Raw genomic sequence first — 20,657 nt, forward strand, 5'->3', positions numbered from 1 at the left:
GGAAAAGTATCAGATAAGAATTGCTTAAAACTAAATATGATAAACTGTTCAGTTACACCAGTTGCATAGTGTGAAAAAAAGAACTTACTGGTTGTTTAAAAGCCTGTGTAAAATGGACTCCATATGCATTTAAAGACTTTAGTGGAAGAAGAACTAGAAGTGGTTGTTCTACACCATTAAATAAACTTAACAGTCCAACTTAAATTCCAATTCCTAATACTTCCCAGGTCAGATGGATCATCCTAGATTCTGCTGATTAACTAAATGTTTTAATGATGAAGGCCTCACAGTCACAGTTCTCCAAAATGAACAAAGCTACAAAGGCATTCATTCTTGAAGCCTGTCTTTCTGTCACAATATTCTGCATGTCAAATGCTCACTCAATTCTATGCTGATCGATCCCCACATTTTTTTGCTGCCCAGACTCCTTTTCCTGGGAAATCCTAGCCATTTGGAGCTGGTTTTCAAATGCTAATGTCTCTGCTGGAGACCCACCTGTTCGTGTCTATTCGGGTGTAGACTACTTTAAAAAAGTCTCTCTTCCCCACACAAACCACAAAATTCACAGTGACTGCTCAATTAAACTACAGAAAACCACCCATGTGAAAAATGATATGAAGGCCAATTCAAATCCCCTAGAGCCAGTAAACATTAAAGCTTGAAAGCCAGGCCTTAACTCACCATACAGTGTCATGCAAGATCAGTCTTTCCATGGCAGTCCCAACAATACTAAGATGAAGTTACAATCTAGAGGACTCTTACTATGCAACTTGAGTTTAGTGACAAAACACAAGTTCTAAGGCAAGATTTTAATCAAGTAGCAGTTTAATAATTCGTCTTCTCTTCTGTGAATTCAGCAGTTCTAACTAAAGGGTCTTGCGACCCTAAAACTGAAGACAACTTAACAAAATTCTTGACACAGGAACAATGATGTGGAAAGAGTAGCACAAACAAGGGTGTAGGACACAACAGGGCTTCTGTCTGTACTGTGCTTACCAGATTCTGCTTCAGCCAATTAACATTTTGTTGGGAAGCAGAGGCGGGCAGGAGGAGCAGCCTACTTAGCTGTCAGAGAGAGTTTCTGCGTTATACACCAGGTTTAATCATTCATGCCTGCCAACTTTTGAAGATGTCAAAGAAAGATTTAGCTCTTTCCCTGGTCCACAGCTGCTGCTGTCCTCATCACAGAAACTACTACTACTAAGAAAAAATGTCCAAGGTAAAGCCTCCAATTATTGCAGCGACACATGTCAACCACACATAACATTGCTAGATATACTAGAAGCAAAAAGTATGTCAAACTGAGACTGGGGAAACCCAAGTACAAATCTCCATTCAGCCATGAAGCTCCCTCCCTGGGTGACCTTGATAACAATCTCTCAGCCTAACCTACCATACAAATCAGAGATTGGCCAGCTGTTAACATGCAACCCAACCCTTGTGGTTAACAGCAAGACAACCTCTGGTTTGTTTCCTGCCCACTGTGCTTGAGAATAGAGTAGTCTTTTATGCAGCATGCCCTAGCACACGGCTCATTCATAAACTATGGTTTCAATGTGTCATGTGAATCATGACAATGACTGGCACCATGTTACAATCATTTTGGTTCCAGGTTAAAATTTAATTGTTTTTGCAGGCATTTTTAAATTTTAGAATTGGCTTTATAGTCTGCTTGTCTTGTTTTTACTTTCCTACATGTCAATAATGCTTTGAATGATAACTTTGCTATTTTCAGTGTATTTTATTTTTATGTTCTGTTTTGTAAGGCCTTTGTACACTGCCCTCGTATCTTTACAGATGGACAGTTTAAAATGTTTTTAGTAAACAGGTAAACAAATTTTCATTACCTATAACAAGAAGGGCAAAAGACGGGCAAAAGGAGAAGGGCAAAAGTCTGATGCTCACACTTGCTCATTCTCAAACTCCAAGCCATTTGGTTATTACACTTCTGGACATTATTTTTTGAAAGAATGTCAAATCCTGCCAACAGATGGTATCAAACAAAAAACATCTTCTAGAATTAACAGAAGCATGAAACTGTTTTAGTGGAAAGTGTGAATTTCAACACTTAAAGTAGTTAAGCAATGAGGGTAAGTATAGTTTTGAAAAGCTTATGCACATGCCTATTTGCCTGTGGCTACCCACGTTTTGGGCTTCTTCCACTCGAAGCTTTATATCATCACCCATTGGCTAAAATAGGGAGCATCTTCCATGCACATACAATAATTCTGACAAGCAAAGCTTTACAGAGTAGAAGTCCCCTATCTAACACAATACCTACACTTTGTAAATCTGAAAGCAGACACATTTCTCCATGCGGAAAAGGGCCTTAAAAAATGCCATTACGATTGGGTTCTTTCCCACACATTTAATTCCTACCCAATATATCTTTCTGATGGTTACGGCCTTATATTTTGCCTTAGTAATGAATAAATAAGTAGCTCCCTAAAACTTGAGAACTGTCCAAAATCAGCACAAGACCTTTCTATTTAGATGGTATGAACTGCCAGCGTTTTTATTTTTTTAAAAATAAATACATAGAAACTCACGCAGTTGTTTTTCACTAAGTATACATAGACATAATTATAATAAATTCATATGAAGATTTAAAAAATATTAATAGCACAAATTATATTATTCATAAAAAGAACAAGCAACTGAAGAAATACTAATGTTTTGTGACTTTCTTTCTCTGCTTTTCTTACAGAGGAAGCTGGGGGTAGCCTAGAGTTATTGTTTGCAATCCATGCATCTTTGAAGAAATTACTGTAAATATAATTAGATGTTCCAAACACAGAGATATTGCGGCACAGTCCTATGAAGTTCATGTGTACACTTCCGTGTTTAGAGTTTGAACGTGGAATAAAAGTTTTGCAAAATCTCGAAGAAGCTGTCTTTATTTTGTCTTTGTTGAATGACTGGAAAGTGGGACAGCTTTAATACAGCTGTCTTAATACACCCTCTTAATTGTCTAGGCCTAGCCTACTATCACAATGATCTTGGCTCAAATCCATCTGAATTGGGGTGCAAAACGAACATATAAATTTGTTTAATAAATAATTAAATGGAAAATCCTCACACTCAATGACTTGCATGCAAACTGGCTATATTTTTTAAAATGTTTAGAAACTAAAAATAAACATTTTTTCCACAAAGCAAGCCAAATCTAAAACAGCCTTCGATGCTAACTTCCCCTGCTTCAGTCAGATGCTCAGCATACGCACAACATTGACACACTGCAATGTTCTGTCGCACAGCCCCACAGTGATTTTAGTTCTCCAAGGGTCATTCTTTATGTAACTAAAATAGCATCCATGCACCAGCATGCCTGTGAGAAATGACACATTTACAGAAGTACAGTTTTGTTTTTTGTTTTGTTTTTCCTGGTGAAGGAAATCTCCCCATTCCCCCAATCTTAATGGTGCAATGAGGATTGGGCATGCTTATAAACTGAAGGGATAAAAATTGTGGTGTTTTTTTTAAATGGATAACTACAAATTATCAGTAGTTGCTTTGTACTTTGCATTCTTGAAATAAAAGAGGAGACAGCTATTTTTCAATCTGCTGGCAGAACTTTAAAAGATGCTTAAGCTTTGTAGTTTCATGAAGTCCAGGCCTTTTATAATCCTTTTAAATATAGTCCTGATAATTCACTTTAAAAATAATAATTGGCCACTCAAGCCCAGCATTCTGGGGAAGCAGAAGGAAGGGGAGAGCAACAGTGAAGTATTCATGGCTAGATGTTGCCAACATTCTAACAGCAATCAACAGCAGAGGCTCAGCAGGGGCTCTTCTATACACAGAAGGCCCTATCATCTTACTTTCTCCAAAACAGCTTTCTCCCTAGATCATGAAAATCAATAAGGTTTTCGGCTATCAGTTGTTGTTGTTTTTTAAAATACATTATTATAGCAGTTTGCAATATAGGTTCATTATAACCATTTTTTAAAAAGACAAAGAGACACAGGCAGAATAAAAAGGCTGGAATGGATCCGCAGCTTCTGCTTGCGTTCCTTTCTGGAAGCAATGTTGGGGTGACTGGCTCCAGCAGGAGTAGTATGGGAAGAGGAGGATGTGGCAGACACCCTTCTCTTATTTTTTTTCCAATAGATTTTTTATTAATTTTTTCCATAATATCTCCAATCATACAATTTTCCAAATCACATATTTTGACTTATTGAACCTCCCTCAACTCCTCTGACAATCATCCGTAGTTAAATTTCTATCTTCACATTCCTTAATTATAGTATCGCCTTTAAGTAAAATTTTTCTGTCCTCATTTACATTCTTGCAATATTCCTTATTTTGACAGACACCCTTCTCTTAAGCTCAGTAACGTGATCACTACTGAAGGTGTGTTTTAGATAAATCTCTGCCTGTATTTCCTCAGCAGTTTTTCAATTAACTGTTCATGATATTGTTTATATTTACCAGCAGCAATATATTATAATTAGGTGAAGGAGAACCCGCAAACACATAACCCTCATTCAGAACATCTAAATAAGAATAAGGCACTTTTAGAACAAAATTTGAACTTTGTTTACACTCCAAGATGTTATACTGTAGATTAATGGTTACTTTTGACAGGTTTCAAACTGTTTCAAACAGAGCTTTTAAGTTTGTTTGTTTTTAAAAATGATTTAAACCTGTCACTAGACATAAATTCTTTCTAGGATGACTATTGCCTTACACTACCCCATAAAACACTTCCAGCCCTTCTAGAGTCTTGACCTTCCCTCCAGGCAGATAGAACCTTGTCTGTGCGCATACAATCTCTATCTCTAACTGACAGTCAATTCATTATCTGTCCTCACTGACATCAACCCTTTCTAATTCCACTCAGGTAGTCAGAGACCCCTTCCGCCCACCCAGACAGAAAGTCCATATCTCCAATCTCAGGTCCCTATCGAACCCACAGACAATCTCTGCCTGCATTCTCTCAGACAGTCCCTATCTGGATCTTAAATTCCATTCTCCCTCTCCCCCATTGGCTGATTGACTTGCCAGCTCCCACTGGCTGCCCTCAGCTAGATCTGCCCTGCCTCTGGTCAGATCAACATGGGTCTTTTTCTCTGCATGAAAAATGTCGTGTTTTGGCTTCTTGGCCGTTCTTTCATGGTTGCTTTGTTAGCTTTCTGCCTTTCTATCTTTTCTTTGCTATTTTCTTTTACCTATTATTCCGTTTCTTCCTTTGTTGAAATAAACAGAGAAAAATTCCTGGCTACACATCCCAAAGAAATGTGCTACACACGCCTATTCATATAATATGAGTACGTCTAATGAGTAGGCCCTTTTGGAAATGTGTTAAAAGAAATAACAAGCATACTGAGTTATGATCTCCTAAGAGATGCTGAGATAATAATATTTGCATACCTTAAGGCCTGAGAAATGACAGTTCATTTATGGACAGCAGCAAAAATGATTTGCCCAAAATGGATAAGCTCTACAGACACTGTGATACTGATTATCTGGGATATGGCATATATGGTGAAATTAAACAACTTCATGAGACAGATAGACTGATTAGCTTATTATTTCAACAAAAGAAAAGCTCAATTTTTCAAAAAAGCACAAGATCAAATTAACCCACAGTTTTTATTCCAGTAATTTTATGCGTAGCAAAAATACATTTCATATTTGCACCATAATATTTGCTTGTAATTTTTAGCATTTTAATCAGCCTGTAATAATATTCTTTTTATGACATTTGTATATATTAAAACAACCACAGTTATTTAAAGATTTAAGCTGATCTGTAAATTTATATCTGATATTCTAAAGTTCTCTATGGACCAATCGATATAAAAAGGATGAAATGAAGAGAGATCAAAGCCTAGATTATGAAGGTAATTGGACATAGACTACTGAAGTCTGCATCAAAGGAATTAAGAATAATCAACTTGGACGCCGCATTTGTTATCCACAAATCATGAAACAATCTCAAAAGGCTCAAATATATAAATGGCAGTATCTCACTCTATTCATTTTACTTCCAGCAAAATAAATATTTGAATTTGTTTGATATGTCATGCAAAAATTCACAACCATATTAGTTGTAAGTAAACAGAATAAAAGCTGAGTGCCTCATAAAAGGCATACTACAAAAACAAAAGAACAAACTCAAATATCACCAACCTTTTGACATAAAACAAGCCACATAAATAGTACCTGATTGGAAGACGTATCTGGCTAAGCCTTGCATCAACTCTGCTGGCCATGTCGGTGGTGCAGATTCCCCGGTTTCACGCTTAAGTCGAAATGTCAGTTCAAATCCAAAACCACTTGGTCCGTCTGATCCAGTAAACCTGGATGAAGTTAATGACAAAAGGTTTCACAGCAATAAAGCATCATAAGCAGATGAAATTATGATGCCACTATGTCATTCATTCCTGGTGCAAGGGAAAACATTAGAAAGAACCCCCAAATATGTCTCAGAAAATGACATTAAAATCTGTTCAGGACCAAGAGTTAATTATCTCAGATCCTACCAAAGTCTAAGAGCTATAATGCCTTCCCCAACTTTAGCATCTTATTTATTTTTTAAAAATATTATCATGAAAATCAAATCAAGGAATCGAATTGTATGGATGGAACATCTACTTTTCTCTCACACACATTTGTATTTCCTATTCTGTTTATATTTACCAAACATGTTTGCCCTGCATTCCAGGCTTTGCCAACTACCATGATACAGGAAATAAACTGGGACACTCTACAAGTATACATCTATTATTATTTCTATTAATTAACCTATACAAAAGATACAATTAAAAGGGAGCATTTAGAACTAGCTAGTTATATAGCATAAGCTGCTCAAATGTTATATACAAAGCATTGGAAACAACTGGGAATACCAGTGAATAAATGGTATTAATAAAATGTGGAAGGATGCTGTAATGACTAAACCGACCAACTACAGAAGTCTGCGAGAAAGATGCTAGAAATCCGATTTATAGGCAACTCCCCACCTATGCGGGGGTTATGTTCCAGGCCTACATGTGCATAAGTGAAATTGTATAAAGTGGGGAGCACCCTCTAAACACCTTTTTAACGTCCTCTCTGCTGCTCTCTCTCCAATATGAACCAAAAATACTGTATGTAAAAATATCCACAACTAGAATTGAAGCTATGGGACTATCACATGGATAGGCAAGCTAAGGCCCAGGGGGCAAATCCGGCCCAATCGCCTTCTAAATCTGGCCCACGGACGGTCTGGGAATCAGCATGTTTTTACATGAGTAGAATGTGTGCTTTTATTTAAAATGCATCTCTGGGTTATTTGTGGAGCGTAGGAATTCGTTCACCCCCCCCCCAAAAAATATAGTCCGGCCCCCCACAAGGTCTGAGGGACAGTGTACTGGCCCCCTACTGAAAAAGTTTGCTGACCCCTGGACTAGCAGGAGGCTCTGGGACCGACACATCAGCTGTTAGGTGGGGAGGCTGAGCAACATAAACAAAACCCCGCTGCACCTCCAATCTCTTCAGGGTTTCCTTTGCCCTCACTGATGTCCACTTCAGACTCGGGGGGGGGGGGTGGTCTCCTCACAAGCCATGAGCACTCTCCAGCTCTCTCCTGCCATTTCCGGGTATGAATGGAATAATTTCATGGTTTCCTGGCACCGCGCGTATATGCAGTTGCGCATAAGTGGGGGGACACCTGTCTTTATAATTAGATGGAAGCCATACAACTTTATACCCAGAATGATCCCCTGACTGCAATACTGTTTCAATTAAATATGGGGGGGGGGGATAGCAATTAACTACCATCTTTGTAAATTAAGAAATCTAATTATTCAGTGTCCTGTGACACCTGTAATTCAGAACATAGCCTTTTATTTTGTATTTGTGAATTGTTATCTGAATTTTTTTTGTAAGAACGTCAGATGGTTTTAGAAGTAATATATATGATTATATGCATATGATTATCAGCAAAGACATGTATGGGTGGAATAAGCTTAACTTCTCCATTATAGTTATACTCACTACTGCTAAAATGATAGCACTTTCACATCTTACATTTTTATTTCAAACTTGGCCAATAGAAATCACATCAGCACATCTGAGTCCTTGGCAGAAAGGTGAATGTGTTCCTATTTCAATCTAAAGATCCACATATTTTTTAAGCCTTACTATATACACCCCCACATTCCAGCATCTAGGGGGTTCACAACTACTCCTTGTATTACAAAACACATGATTCTAGTTCACTATAAATAGGCATAAATAGATAATGAAACTAAAAGTGGGTGAGTATGGAGACATTCCTCTAAGTGTCTATCTGTTTTTAAAACACAAATTTTGATCTCTACAAATTTTTGATCTCTCTCTTTGCATTAACAGGCCCCCCCCAAGATTCAGGCTTTCTAATTCAAAGTTAAAGCTCTTTGCCAAAATGTATACATTCTCACTTTAGTAGGTAATTTCCCCCACATTCCAGTGTAAAAGAACTACATTATTGAAAGAAAGATATGAGGTAACTCACTGGACAGGGGGAAAAGTATATCACATATTTACTTTAAAGCAAGGAGTACTTACATGTAAACATATTTATGAAGATGACCACTGGGGCAGCAGGCAGGGGGACGTAACTGTTTATGTGTAACTATGCCACCATTCCAATGAGCAAAGTACAAACAGCACTTCAGGCCAATTTTCAGTGTAATTTGAACTTTGTTTTCAGAAGCTAACACAGTGCCAACATATACACCACTGAAGGCTTTAAAACAGGCCAGGAGCCTTTTCAATTAGCCAATCCCAATTCAGCTAGTAACATCTGCAGTACTTTGCATGCTAGTGTGTCCCAATACCACAATATGCTGCTAGAACATGAAAACTAAAAATTAAGCTAGACTTGTCACACTGCCAAATTACATGAAACCAGTAACTTTAGACATTTACTTTGCACTATTTTTGCTTCCTTGGACTCAAACTATGTATTACATGAGATTTTTTTTCTTGACGCTGTTTATTTTAATCTAAAGCAGCATGCCCCATGCTGCCCAAAGGGGGGGGGGCAAGCAGGGAGGAAGACTGCTCAACTCTTTCTTCACTGGTCCTTTTCTAGTTTCATGACCACCCCTCCTATCAAGCTGTTTTTCATTTATGGCTAAGAAATGCAGATAACCAGATAGGTGAAAGAGAAACTTGGGAAGAATGATTTTGAACTGGTTAAGGTTAACAGGGGAGAGAGCCTTAACTATTCAGTTGACCAGGTTTTAACTGAGTTTGAACTATATCACCTGATGTCCACTTCAACCATGTTAGATGGCCTGGATTCCTACCTAGTCAATGAGGGAAGCAGTGCCAGACATGTAGGCACAGGACGCATTTGCATGTACAGTGGTACCTCGGGTTAAGTACTTAATTTGTTCCAGAGGTCCGTTCTTAACCTGAAACTGTTCTTAACCTGAAGCACCACTTTAGCTAATGGGGCCTCCTGCTGCCACCGTGCTGTGGGAGCATGATTTCTGTTCTCATCCTGAAGCAAAGTTCTTAACCCGAGGTACTATTTCTGGGTTAGCGGAGTCTGTAACCTGAAGAGTATGTAACCCAAGGTACCACTGTACCATGCAGAAGCCAAAAGTGCTTCTTTGTTCACCCCTGCTCAAAATGGGGAGAAACAAACCATGATACCTGACTTAGTGTGATGTGCAAAATAGATAGCATGGTTTATTTTACTCAAACAAATCACAACTGGTAAGCCAATGCTGCTTTGCTTATGCTGATCCCTGGTTTTGAAACAACGCTAAGCCAGGAGGTCGCTGTTTGTTTCTCCCAAGCACAAGTGGAGAGAAGTGACCAAGATCAGCTCATGCAAAGTTTGCCATCTGCAGCTTTGTATGACATGCAAATGAAGTCACTAGTGCCAATGTGAAACTTATTCCAAATGCAACTAGCATGTTTGGAGATGAAAATTCCTAAGGAAGAGGAGGAAAGAAACCCCCCACTCCATACCTGTAGCAACCCGAAGAGAAGTTGCAGAGTTGGAAGGGACCCTGAGGGTCATCTAGTCCATATTGTTAGCAACTCCTCAGAAAGGCTTAACAGATCAGGACTCTGAAGACAGCGTGTGCAATTGCTGTAGGATTAAGTCTGCTTTTCAGTTTATAATAAGCAAGAATAATTTTCCTTGCAAAACTCTTGCTCCTGTGACCTACCACACACTGGTGCAATATCACATTTACTACAATTCCTGGGGGACAATGTTCAAGATCAGACAGTATTCAACTTTTCAGTATCCAAACTAATAAGTATCTCTTATATTTTTTCAATTAGTCTTACATTACACAATATACAAACCACACTGGAATTGTTTTTATGGAATGTATGTAACTCACATATATAAAAACAATTAGTTCCATTTAGTTTATCTGGCTGATGTCTGTTCTTTGCCAAAGGAGACAGAGAGAGATCTGGTAATGTTGCCTTCCTAGGCCTCACAGAGAATGCTATAATTAGTCAGTTCAGTGACCTGTTGCAAGAAGGAACAGGATTTTTCCCATTTCTACAGAGCCCATGAACAGACACAAATTAATCAGAAAACAGGTAATTAGCAGTTTAGGAGGCTCGGAATATTGAACAATGTAGAAAACAAGCAGGATCCAGCTCGGGTTCACCCAACGCAGGATAGAAATAGTTAGGAAGAATGATGCAATGGGGACTAGCTTGTGAGAGCACAGGTCACACACAGCAGCCAAATCTCCCAAAGACCTTGAAGAACTCAGTGAAAGGGGAATTGGGATTCTCAGTTCTAACCTAGAATGCACAAGTCAGGAGTTAACAAAAGTGCCAACATGCTAATGTCTTAAAAGAAAAGAAAATGCACTCGGACATTTGTTAGCTTTAGTGTTCTTGAACAGCCAGTCTTCCCTGCCCCCCACAGCACAACTACTATCACAGTACACTGGGAAACTATTTTACACTAGAAAGGAAAGAGGGTTATTCTCCAAGGAAGAACATGCAAGATATGCTGCAGACCGGCTTTGCCCGGAGCCAAACTTGGTTACATTCCTTTTATTAAAAGCAGCCTTCCTTGTAAGTTCAACTACTGTGCTGTAAACATAAAACAAGTCTCCCTCCACAGTTAAAAAAAAAATCTTGAACTCTAAAATATTTAACAATAAGGATGTGTTTTAGTTCCAGGGATTGTGTGTGAGTTTAAGCAGTGCAAGGCAGCCTCTCTGTAGGTGGCCCGTCTTTTACATTAACTACCTTAAACAAATGACATTTTAAAGCCAAACACACACAAGAAAATAAATTCCACAAGGTGGCCATGGCTTCAAGGGAGGTCTACCACCAACAGAGAACAGGAAGTATGAAAAAGTGCCTTGATGCTGTGAATGAGGGAGGCAGGATACTATTTGAGGTGTGTGGCTGAATGTTTCAAGATTTATAAAATTGCCCTAAGCAAATGTGTATGAAATGGGGACATTCATTTTCTTCCTTTTCAAAGAAAATTAAATTACTAGGAGTAAAATAGTTTGGACAACAAGTAGAGTTGTAATATTTTCTTGATTTTCTTGTTTTATCTTTTTGTAAACCACAAGGGGTGGGTCTTTTTTTTTATTTTTACAATCAAGCAGCGTATACAATTTATGAAATAAAAGAATAAAATAAGATAAAGAGGTATTCCGGGTATCCTACACCAAAAAGGGCAAGTTAGTTGTGCTTAGTCCTAAACTGAATCAGAACTAAAGATATTGCCTCTTCCTGATATACTTAAGAATCCAATTTCAACAATATTAATTCCACAGTTGCAAACTCCATCCTGACAAATGTACTGACTGAAGATGTTGACGTTTAAAGCTGGTGTCATGTTTGGCATTACAACATAAAGTTCTTTTGCCTAGTATTTTTGAATGAAAATGACATCTAAAAATCAGGAATAATTCATGTCACTACAGTGCTTTTAAATAAATTTATTTATTTAGATTTAAACAACCAGTATTTAAGCAGAATATGAAAACCACACCTTTCTAACTAGAAGTAAGTGTCAACAAGGAGGCATGGGTGGGCTACATTTCAGCCTTTGCAGGATCATTAAAATATAAAATTAAAGTTAACATTCACACCTCACTTGCTACATCTGTTTGCAATTCCATTATTCATAGTGGCCTCAATTCAAGCTCGACATTCTTATTTCAAAATACAGTACTGAGAGCCTGTGTTGCCCTGATTAGTGGGCATGGCCCTTTCCTTTCCACAGAAACTGAGCATCAAGGAGCTGATTCTAATGGCATTATGCTGCTAGTAACAGGGTAACGAATTAAATTAGAGTTGATTAACTGAAAATATTACTAACCCAAACCAGTGGCTTCAAGTTACAAAAAGGAGATTCAGACTTAACATCAGGAAGAACTTTCTAATGGTAAGAGCTTTTCAACAGTGGAACAGACTCCCTTGGAAAGTGATGGATTCTCCTTCATTGGAGGTTTTTAAGCAGAGGTTGGATGGCCCTCTGTCATAGGTACTTTAGTTGAATCAGGTTCCCCTTCCAACTCTATGATTCTGTGACTACCTCGAAGCCTAGTTAGTGCCATATGGGAAGAGGCATTACCTCAGAGCCTGCTGGATCAGGCCAATGGCCTATGGAGTCCAGCATCCTGTTCTCACAACAGCCAACCAGATGCCTGTGGGACTGTGTCCTAGAGGCTTGCAGGGTGCTGGATGGGCTGAAATGCAGTTTATTCCAGATCAAATAACTTGTGCCACCACTGCACTGATTGCTATAACCAGGCCTCTCTGTGGCTAGCCTAAGGTTAGCCCAGCACCCATTCATCTGAATCCCCCATTGTCACAGGGCCAAAATGAAACATAGTACACTATTATCCTAACCAACTACATATTTAAATAAAATGTTAACAGATATGAAGCTACAGTTTAAAAGGTTGTATGTAACTAACCCATATTCAGTGCAGACCAATTTAAGTTGTATTCAAAACAGATCCACTGAAATCAATGTACTTAAGTATTTCATGTTAGATTCACACTTCCTAAAGTAGTATACAGTCCATGAGCACCACAGGCACGCTGAGTGAACTGATTTTAATGGGTCTACTCAGAGTATGACCAATAACATTGCCCTGACAGTCTATGCTGCAGAAAATAGAGGAAGTCTTCAGGACTGGGCCTCACTAGCAACACAGGGGACAGGGGCAGGGCAGCTAGTTGTAAATGTTAGTGTGTGTACGCTTTAGAAAAGTTGTCCTTAAATGGCTGTAGCTGCTGTTTTAAAAGTATTAAATAGGGGAAACACATGTTTACATTTAAAATACAAGTCATGGAATACTTTTATACAAACATAATTCACCCTGAAACAGCACAGGATCAAATTATGCTCGTTCTGTAAATGGGGAAAAAGCAAGAACAGACAAGTATTTCTTAGTAAAAACTAACGTACATCTTCACCCAGAAACTATCTGCATGTTGTTCTGCCATGTTTTAACAATTACATACTGTATGAACTTGAGAAGGGCAGCTCAGACAGTCTGTTGCAATGCAAAAAACAAAAGCATGCCTTTGGTGCTCATGGACTGTATACTACTTTATGACGTGTGAACCTAACATGATAGACAGATAGAGGTATAAATGGTAGAGAATTGTAAACAGCAATGCCAAAGGCCTTAAAGTGTTACAGGAACTTTAACGTTTCCATGGAAAAGTAAGCAAAGTGACTATTCACAATAGCAGTAATTGGCAATATTATAATCCTTCCTATCCTTGCTATGCTAAATTAACACCTACAGTGGCAGATTTTCTCTTAAACCCTGAACAAATAAAATAAAATTTGCAGATAAAATTTTAGTTTAGCAATTTCATATTGAATTCCAGTAGCTATTTTTTAAAAACTTTTGTTGAAATCTGGTACTTGCAGGCCAGCAACGATGCCCTGGGAAAAGACAGTCCCATTCTATCTTTGTCACATAAACCTACTTTTTGTATGTGTGCATGCATGCTGCTTCTATCACATTTCTGTCTACTACAGAAAGCCACAATCCACAGTAAATGGGAATTATTAAAAACTTACTCATGTACTCTGTTATCACCATACAAGTCACTCAATCCAAAGCTTACATAGTGCCAGTGCTCAGGAACATTCTGGGATGGACTCCCCAAGTTCCTGTACATACTGACGTAGTCCAGAGGATCAGGTCCACCTAACCTATTTGAAAAAAAGGACAAGAGTAAGCTGCAGGTCAGTATTAGAGATGGAGGTGGTTTTCAGCAAATGCACTTATCAACACTCAATATCATTAAACCCACTTCCTTCTGAAAAAACTCATGGCACACAGGCAAGAACTTTGCCCTGCTGTTGTTGTCCTAGATCGATGTTGTTCCCATGCCTTCAAAGCATCTCATATATTTTGTTTTATTACCAAATAACATTTTAGTATTTTTGTTTACTAAATTAAAGGCAAGTCTGAAAATATACTGCATGTCTCACAAGACAAAATGCTTCTTTTTCAAAAGGAGCAGTAAGAATGAAAATTCGTATACAAGAGCCAGTCCCTTCCAATACAAGATAGAAAGGTCAGAAAGCTTCTAAAAAAACATTTACTATATATTTAAAGTGTTTCTCTAGAGTAAGTCATTTGTCTCAATTAATGTTCACAAAACAGAACTACAGAAAATATTACTTAAAAAAAAAGAAACGTCATAATGCAAGCCCTAATTAACTTCAGAAATGAATAACATAATTTCCCACCTAAGCTTTCTGCTCTGAAGGAAATAATGTGGAATATTCAGCTCTACAAAATGCCATTAGGACCACCATCTGATTACATATATTTACATATAGGTAAAACCAACAGTTATAAAGCAAGAGGCATTGCTACTTTGTTTCTAAGAAGATGCAGAAATGGCAATTAAAAATAAAGTTGCCTAACTGAGGACATCTTATAATAATCAATTAAGCTGTTTTAAATCAAACAATTAAACACTGAATCGCTACTATTCATACTCATGGCCTCGGTCGAGTATACCTGAAGGAGCGTCTCCACCCCCATCATTCTGCCCAGACGCTGAGGTCCAACGCCGAGGGCCTTCTGGCGGTTCCCTCATTGCGAGAAGCAAAGCTACAGGGAACCAGACAGAGGGCCTTCTCGGTAGTGGCGCCCGCCCTGTGGAACGCCCTTCCAGCAAATGTCAAAGCGATAAACAACTACCTGACATTCAGAAGACATCTTAAGGCAGCCCTGTTCAGGGAAGTTTTTAACGTGTGGTATTTTACTGTATTTTTGTTTTTATGGAAGCCGCCCAGAGTGGCTGGGGAGGCCCAGCCAGATGGGCGGGGTATAAATAATAAATTATTATTATTATTTATTATTATCATGAAAGCAGTTAGAATCAGTAGTGTTGCCAGGCATACCACCTTCTTAAAATCTGCAAGAAAATGTGTGCCAGACTATTGGTGCATCTACTGCAAGGGGGTGGGGGCAGGATGCAGGGGACCCAATCCACACAGAGTTCACCATCTTGGAAATCTAGTTGGCATCCCTGTCGGCATTCACCATTCCTCATCTAGCTAGGGTAGAAGCCCTCCCCACCCAGGCCCATGCAAAGGTGGGGGAAAGCAGGGTACCCTTGCCCCAGGGCTCAGAGGACTAAGCTGGTTGCCCCCCCCCCCACTAGAGACTAGCTGCTTTTTAGAGTTTATAACTTTATTCTAACAAAACTCCCACCCCATGTCAGACAAGCTCTGCACAGGCCTGCTGCCCCCACCCACTTCTGAATAACTTTCTTGATGAAGAGGAGTTCTGGAGAATGAGAAGGCTTGCTACCATTTTGTGAGATTTTGGTTGGCTGTAATAAAGGTACTGCCCAACTGTGGATTTTGGAGAATATTTCTGATGCACAAACACACTTACTTTTGTTTTTTATGTACTGTAAAAAAATATTTTCAGCTACATGCTGGGCCTAACCACTATTTTCTTTTTCATGAATCCCAATTATAAGCAAGATAACTGTTCAGCATTCTCTTTGGAACAGTCACAAAGGTTAACACAGGATGTGAGGCTTCTAAACTCCCTCTACCAAAGGATTCATTTGGAAGAAAGAACATTAGCCTCAGGGACAAAGGCCATATTTGCAAGCAGCACAATGTAGCTTCAATGTGTTAAAAACATTGGGAAGTGCTTAATCAGCACTGTTTTTGAGAGCGTGAAACTAAAGCAGAGTATGCTGATCGGACCATTCTCACTAATGAAAAATAACCCTTGCACACACTTTAGGATACTATTCCATAAAAACACTGAAGTTTAAGTCATGAATTGCTGTGTTCAACTTTGAGAAACAAAAAGCTGAGAAGAGAGCCCTTTAAAAAAGAAAACCTGTCCTCAGTTTGTTCAATCAACCCAAAAGCAGAGTGCAATCTCCTTAGTGCTTAAGTATTAGATTATATGCTATAAAATATTCAGATGGCATCTCCATTTGAAAGGGAACAGATGAGGGGAAACTAGCATCTATTACTGGTAATAGATTGAAGTAATTTTAATTTGTTTTAGTATTATAATTCTTGTATGTTTTTAAGTATGGTTGTACATTTTTCTTGATTATATTGTTTTATCTTTTTGTAAACCACTGTGAGGCTTTTTAAAATCAAGTGGTATATAAATGTTATAAATTAAATAAATAATAAAGCTATGCTTCATTCCACTGGTAACAGCAAAAACTGGTAGGAACATAATTATTATAATTTTTTTTGATAATTCTACTCTACTGTCTAAAGTAATGGGAATGTTATTTGAGCATTCACCAGCCACTGTTCCTGAAAATATTTTCATTTTGCTTTTGCTTTCTAAGAAAAAGGCTATAATACAATGTTTAGTATACTCTCTACAGTCTTTCCCAGCTTCTGTTGGTTCACCAGCTCAGACTAGACCCCTCCTCCTTCACAAAGACCATTAGAATAGACTGCCTTGCATGGAGAAGAAGGGGCAGCATGTGAGGTAGACTGTCCTCACCACCTTCTCTACCAGCAAGGGCTGCAGGCCCCCAATATCACAGCATGCTATGTTTTGCTGCGACACCTATTTATACATGCATATTATATCCCACCCTACCTGCCCAAAGAGCCCAGAGGTACTTAAACTAGAAATGTGGGAAATGCTACACATGGATCAGGTAAGACCTGCAAGTTTGGCTAGAAGGAACTGAGATAGGTAACTGTTGCCAGATGGACCAGCCAGACAAATAAAGCATAGAGGCAGCAGTTACCTTGCCTGGCTTATCATTTAGCTGCCTCAATTGTCACAGAGGAAGGAAAAATAGGCAAACTATAGTCCATGAAAACTGGTGCCATAATAAAATGTGTTAGGCTGCAATCCTAACCCCAATTACCTGTGATAAGTCCCTCTGACTACAACAGGACTTACTTCTGAGTAGGTATTGTCAGGATTGAAATCTTAGCTTTTAAGGTGCCACATATTCTTTTAGTTCTTTCTCCCTTTAAGTAACTGATAACCTTAGGAATCCACAGGCAGCATGTTTACAGTATGTGTGAGTGGACATAGATGCACAGTTCTTCATGACCCCCAACTGAGTCATTCAAATTTCTTCTCCAGTTCTTTTTTAAAAGGTTTCCCAATATTTGACAAATTCAGTCATGGACTATGACTTGTTTCATGAACTTCTTTGTAAAAGATAAATGAGCCTAACACAGAGATCACCTAAACATTGTCCCTGTATTCTGGGTGTTAGCATCCCATCTGAACATCACAGAATTGTAAAGTTGGAAGGGACCATGAGCGTCATCAACCCCAACCACTGCAATGCATGAGTCTTTCACTCAATATGGGGCTCAAATCCACAACCCTGAGATGAGTCTCATGCTCTACTGACTGAGCTATAAAGATGCTTCATATGCAACCTTCATCTAGAGAAGTGGTTCTCAACCTGTGGGTCCCCAGATGTTGTTGGACTACAACTCCCATCATCCCTGAGCTCTGGCCTGCTAGCTAGGGATGATGGGAGTTGTAGTCCAACAACATCTGGGTACCACAAGTTGAGAACCGCTAATCTAGAGCAAGGTGGTACGATCTGTGGCCTGAGGGCTGTATGCATTTGAGACACATACACACACCGCCCTTGTGCTGCCTTCCCAAAGCCAGGTAAGTGAGGCACTGTGCTTTGGGAATGAGGTATGAGGGCTCTAGGACCCTACCAGAGCCTCATACCTCCTCCTCAACTTAGCCTTTGGGAAGGCAGCATGAGAGCTTGGTGGGGGTGTCCCCTCAAATTTTGGCCTCACTTCCCTCCCCGTACCCCACTGCTGCATGACAAGGCAGTGTGTAGCCTGCGGGCTCTGTGTCAAAGTACTCTTATGGCCCACTTGGCATGCAAAGTTGGGCAACCCTGATCTAGTTACAGTTAATGGCTGGCATACAGCGTTCCCTCATCCATCCATTTAGTTGAGATTCCTGCAACGAAGGGGGTTGAACTAGATTACCCTTGGAGTCCCTTCTAATCCTATACAATTCTATGATCTGTTTCCACCCTCTGTAGACATGACTGGGAGCAGCAAGCAAATTATGGCTTCTCAGCAGACATAAATCAACTGAAAGTGCTTTCTGCATAGGAATTTTCCAACAAGTAAAGTGACACAAGAAGATACATACAACCTGCAGGCTTCATTCCTTTTTGAAACTTATTTCTACAAAGACGCATGTAGAGAAAGAACAGCCAAAGCAACTTCGCTGGTACTTGCAGTGTGACACAAAGCTACAGCTCCCACCCCAAACCAAGGCATAAGCTACCGTATTTTTCGCCCTATAGGACGCACTTTTTCCCCTCCAAAAATGAAGGGGAAATGTGTGTGCGTCCTATGGGGCGAATGCAGGCTTTCGCTGAAGCCTGGAGAGCAAGAGGGGTCGGTGCGCACCAGGCTTCAGGAAGCTATCCGCAAGCCTGGGGAGCCCGCGGGAGTTCCCGCCGGGCTCCCAAGGCTTGCGGACAGCAGCCTGCAGCCCGAAACCCGGGGAGTGCAGCGGAGTGCGCCCCGGGCTTTGGGCAGCTCTCCGCAAGCCTTGGGAGCCCGGCGGGAAGTCGCGCCGGGCTCCCAAGACTTGCGGACAGCAGCCTGTTCTGGGGGCTGGGGTTGGGGGAAGCTCGGGCTTCCCCCACCCCAGCCCCGCGCCTGGGGGGGGGGAGATAAATTTTTATTTATTTATTTCCCCCCCAAAAAACTAGGTGCCCCCTATGGGCCGGTGCGCCCTATAGGGCGAAAAATATGGTAATTTCCAACTGGAAGATAGGGGCAGAGGGCATACAGCATGCCCACGACACCAGCTGTTTCAGCATTTTCAATTTCTATACAGGCAAAGAAAGTGGTTGTTATAAAGAGGAGAGACAACTTTACAGAAGAGCTTCTCAGACACACAAAATAAAAAATTAGCTCTGTGCAAGCATCCAAAGAGATGTGCCATTGGGAGCGTAAAGAAGATGAGCATTCCAAATAAGTTTTGAACAGCATTGTCTAAGCTAGATGCTTGTCTCACAACTATTCTTTGGCAAACAGACATTTCAGACTACCTCCTAATGCTTGCTATTTCTCACTGAGGAAGAGCAGGTCTGAGCTATGTAGGGTTACTGAAGGAGATACAAATACCACTACAAATCAAAGTAGCTAAGGCAACACTACTTGAAATAGGTGGAGTTTCTTTTTTAATCTACATACGGCTCTGCTACAAGCAGAATTATCCTGACTCTCACCAACATAAGGTTATTGCAGTTCCTAGTTTGCATTTTATTTTGTGGAAACACAGTGAAATCCTATATATGCCTATGCAGTATTTTATTTTTTTTAGCTTATTGCAAATTCCAACAGATTTGTCACACCCAATCTATGGAACTCATTGCCACATCAGATGCCAACAGCCTGTGGTAAAACTGCATCCAGTAAGAATTAGCCAGATTCATAGAAAGTAGTTAAAGACATCACAGCACAAAATATTCTGGTGTCACTAAACATAAATGGCCAGAAAATTTTATTGGAAAAGGTAATGCACACATTACTATATTAAACCAGTTTAAGCTAACTACTGTCTAACTAGGTTTCCTGTCCTGAATATGGGTATGATGGGTATCACTTATATTTGTGAATAGGTCCTCCCATTATAAAAAGAGTATAGATGCATAATATTCTCCCAATAGCATATTTTTGACTCAACAAAGCCTAGAATCGCAATAATGACAAAACGGAGAACAGACAGTTCCAGCTGGGACATTCAAACTACAACCAATAATCCCACCAACCGTTAACTACTGTGCCCAGAATTCCATGAGAGACATGTGCTTTGAATGTGCTTTAAAGGCATAGCATGTAAGTGTATAAGAGATGTATATAAGGGATGTGCATAGGAGATGGACATGCAGCATTGGGCCACACTAACAAATGAACATGTACATATTAAGTATCAGCACAGGTGAAGCAATTCATGTAAATTGTACAGAGTCCTTGTGTAAACAGTTGCATGCAATCATTCAGGGCATGCACAATAAGTCTTTGCCTGCCTGAAGATCAAAGAGAGCACGTGCATATATTTAACTATAGAGGCACACAAAATTAGAGAGAAGGAAAGATGAAGGAAGGTAGAGAGAGAAAAAGAAAAACAGAGGGAAAGGAACACACTTCTGCAAAAAGTATTGCACAAGAATGTCAC

At 39.5% G+C, this 20,657-nt stretch overlaps 1 protein-coding gene across 2 annotated transcripts in view; it reads right to left on the minus strand.

Moving 5' to 3' along the window:
• Positions 1–20,657, minus strand: part of SUFU (SUFU negative regulator of hedgehog signaling) — a 69,482-nt gene that overhangs the window by 47,615 nt on the left and 1,210 nt on the right. For both annotated transcript variants that reach the window (XM_053389360.1, XM_053389359.1), the window contains exons 2-3: positions 14,027–14,161; positions 6,169–6,305 (exon numbers count right to left, since the gene is read on the minus strand). In XM_053389360.1, coding sequence (XP_053245335.1) covers positions 6,169–6,305; positions 14,027–14,161 — 272 coding nt within the window. The remainder of the gene's footprint in view (positions 1–6,168; positions 6,306–14,026; positions 14,162–20,657) is intronic.

Source organism: Podarcis raffonei, chromosome 5, assembly GCF_027172205.1.
Source record: "Podarcis raffonei isolate rPodRaf1 chromosome 5, rPodRaf1.pri, whole genome shotgun sequence".
Taxonomy (NCBI): domain Eukaryota; kingdom Metazoa; phylum Chordata; class Lepidosauria; order Squamata; family Lacertidae; genus Podarcis; species Podarcis raffonei.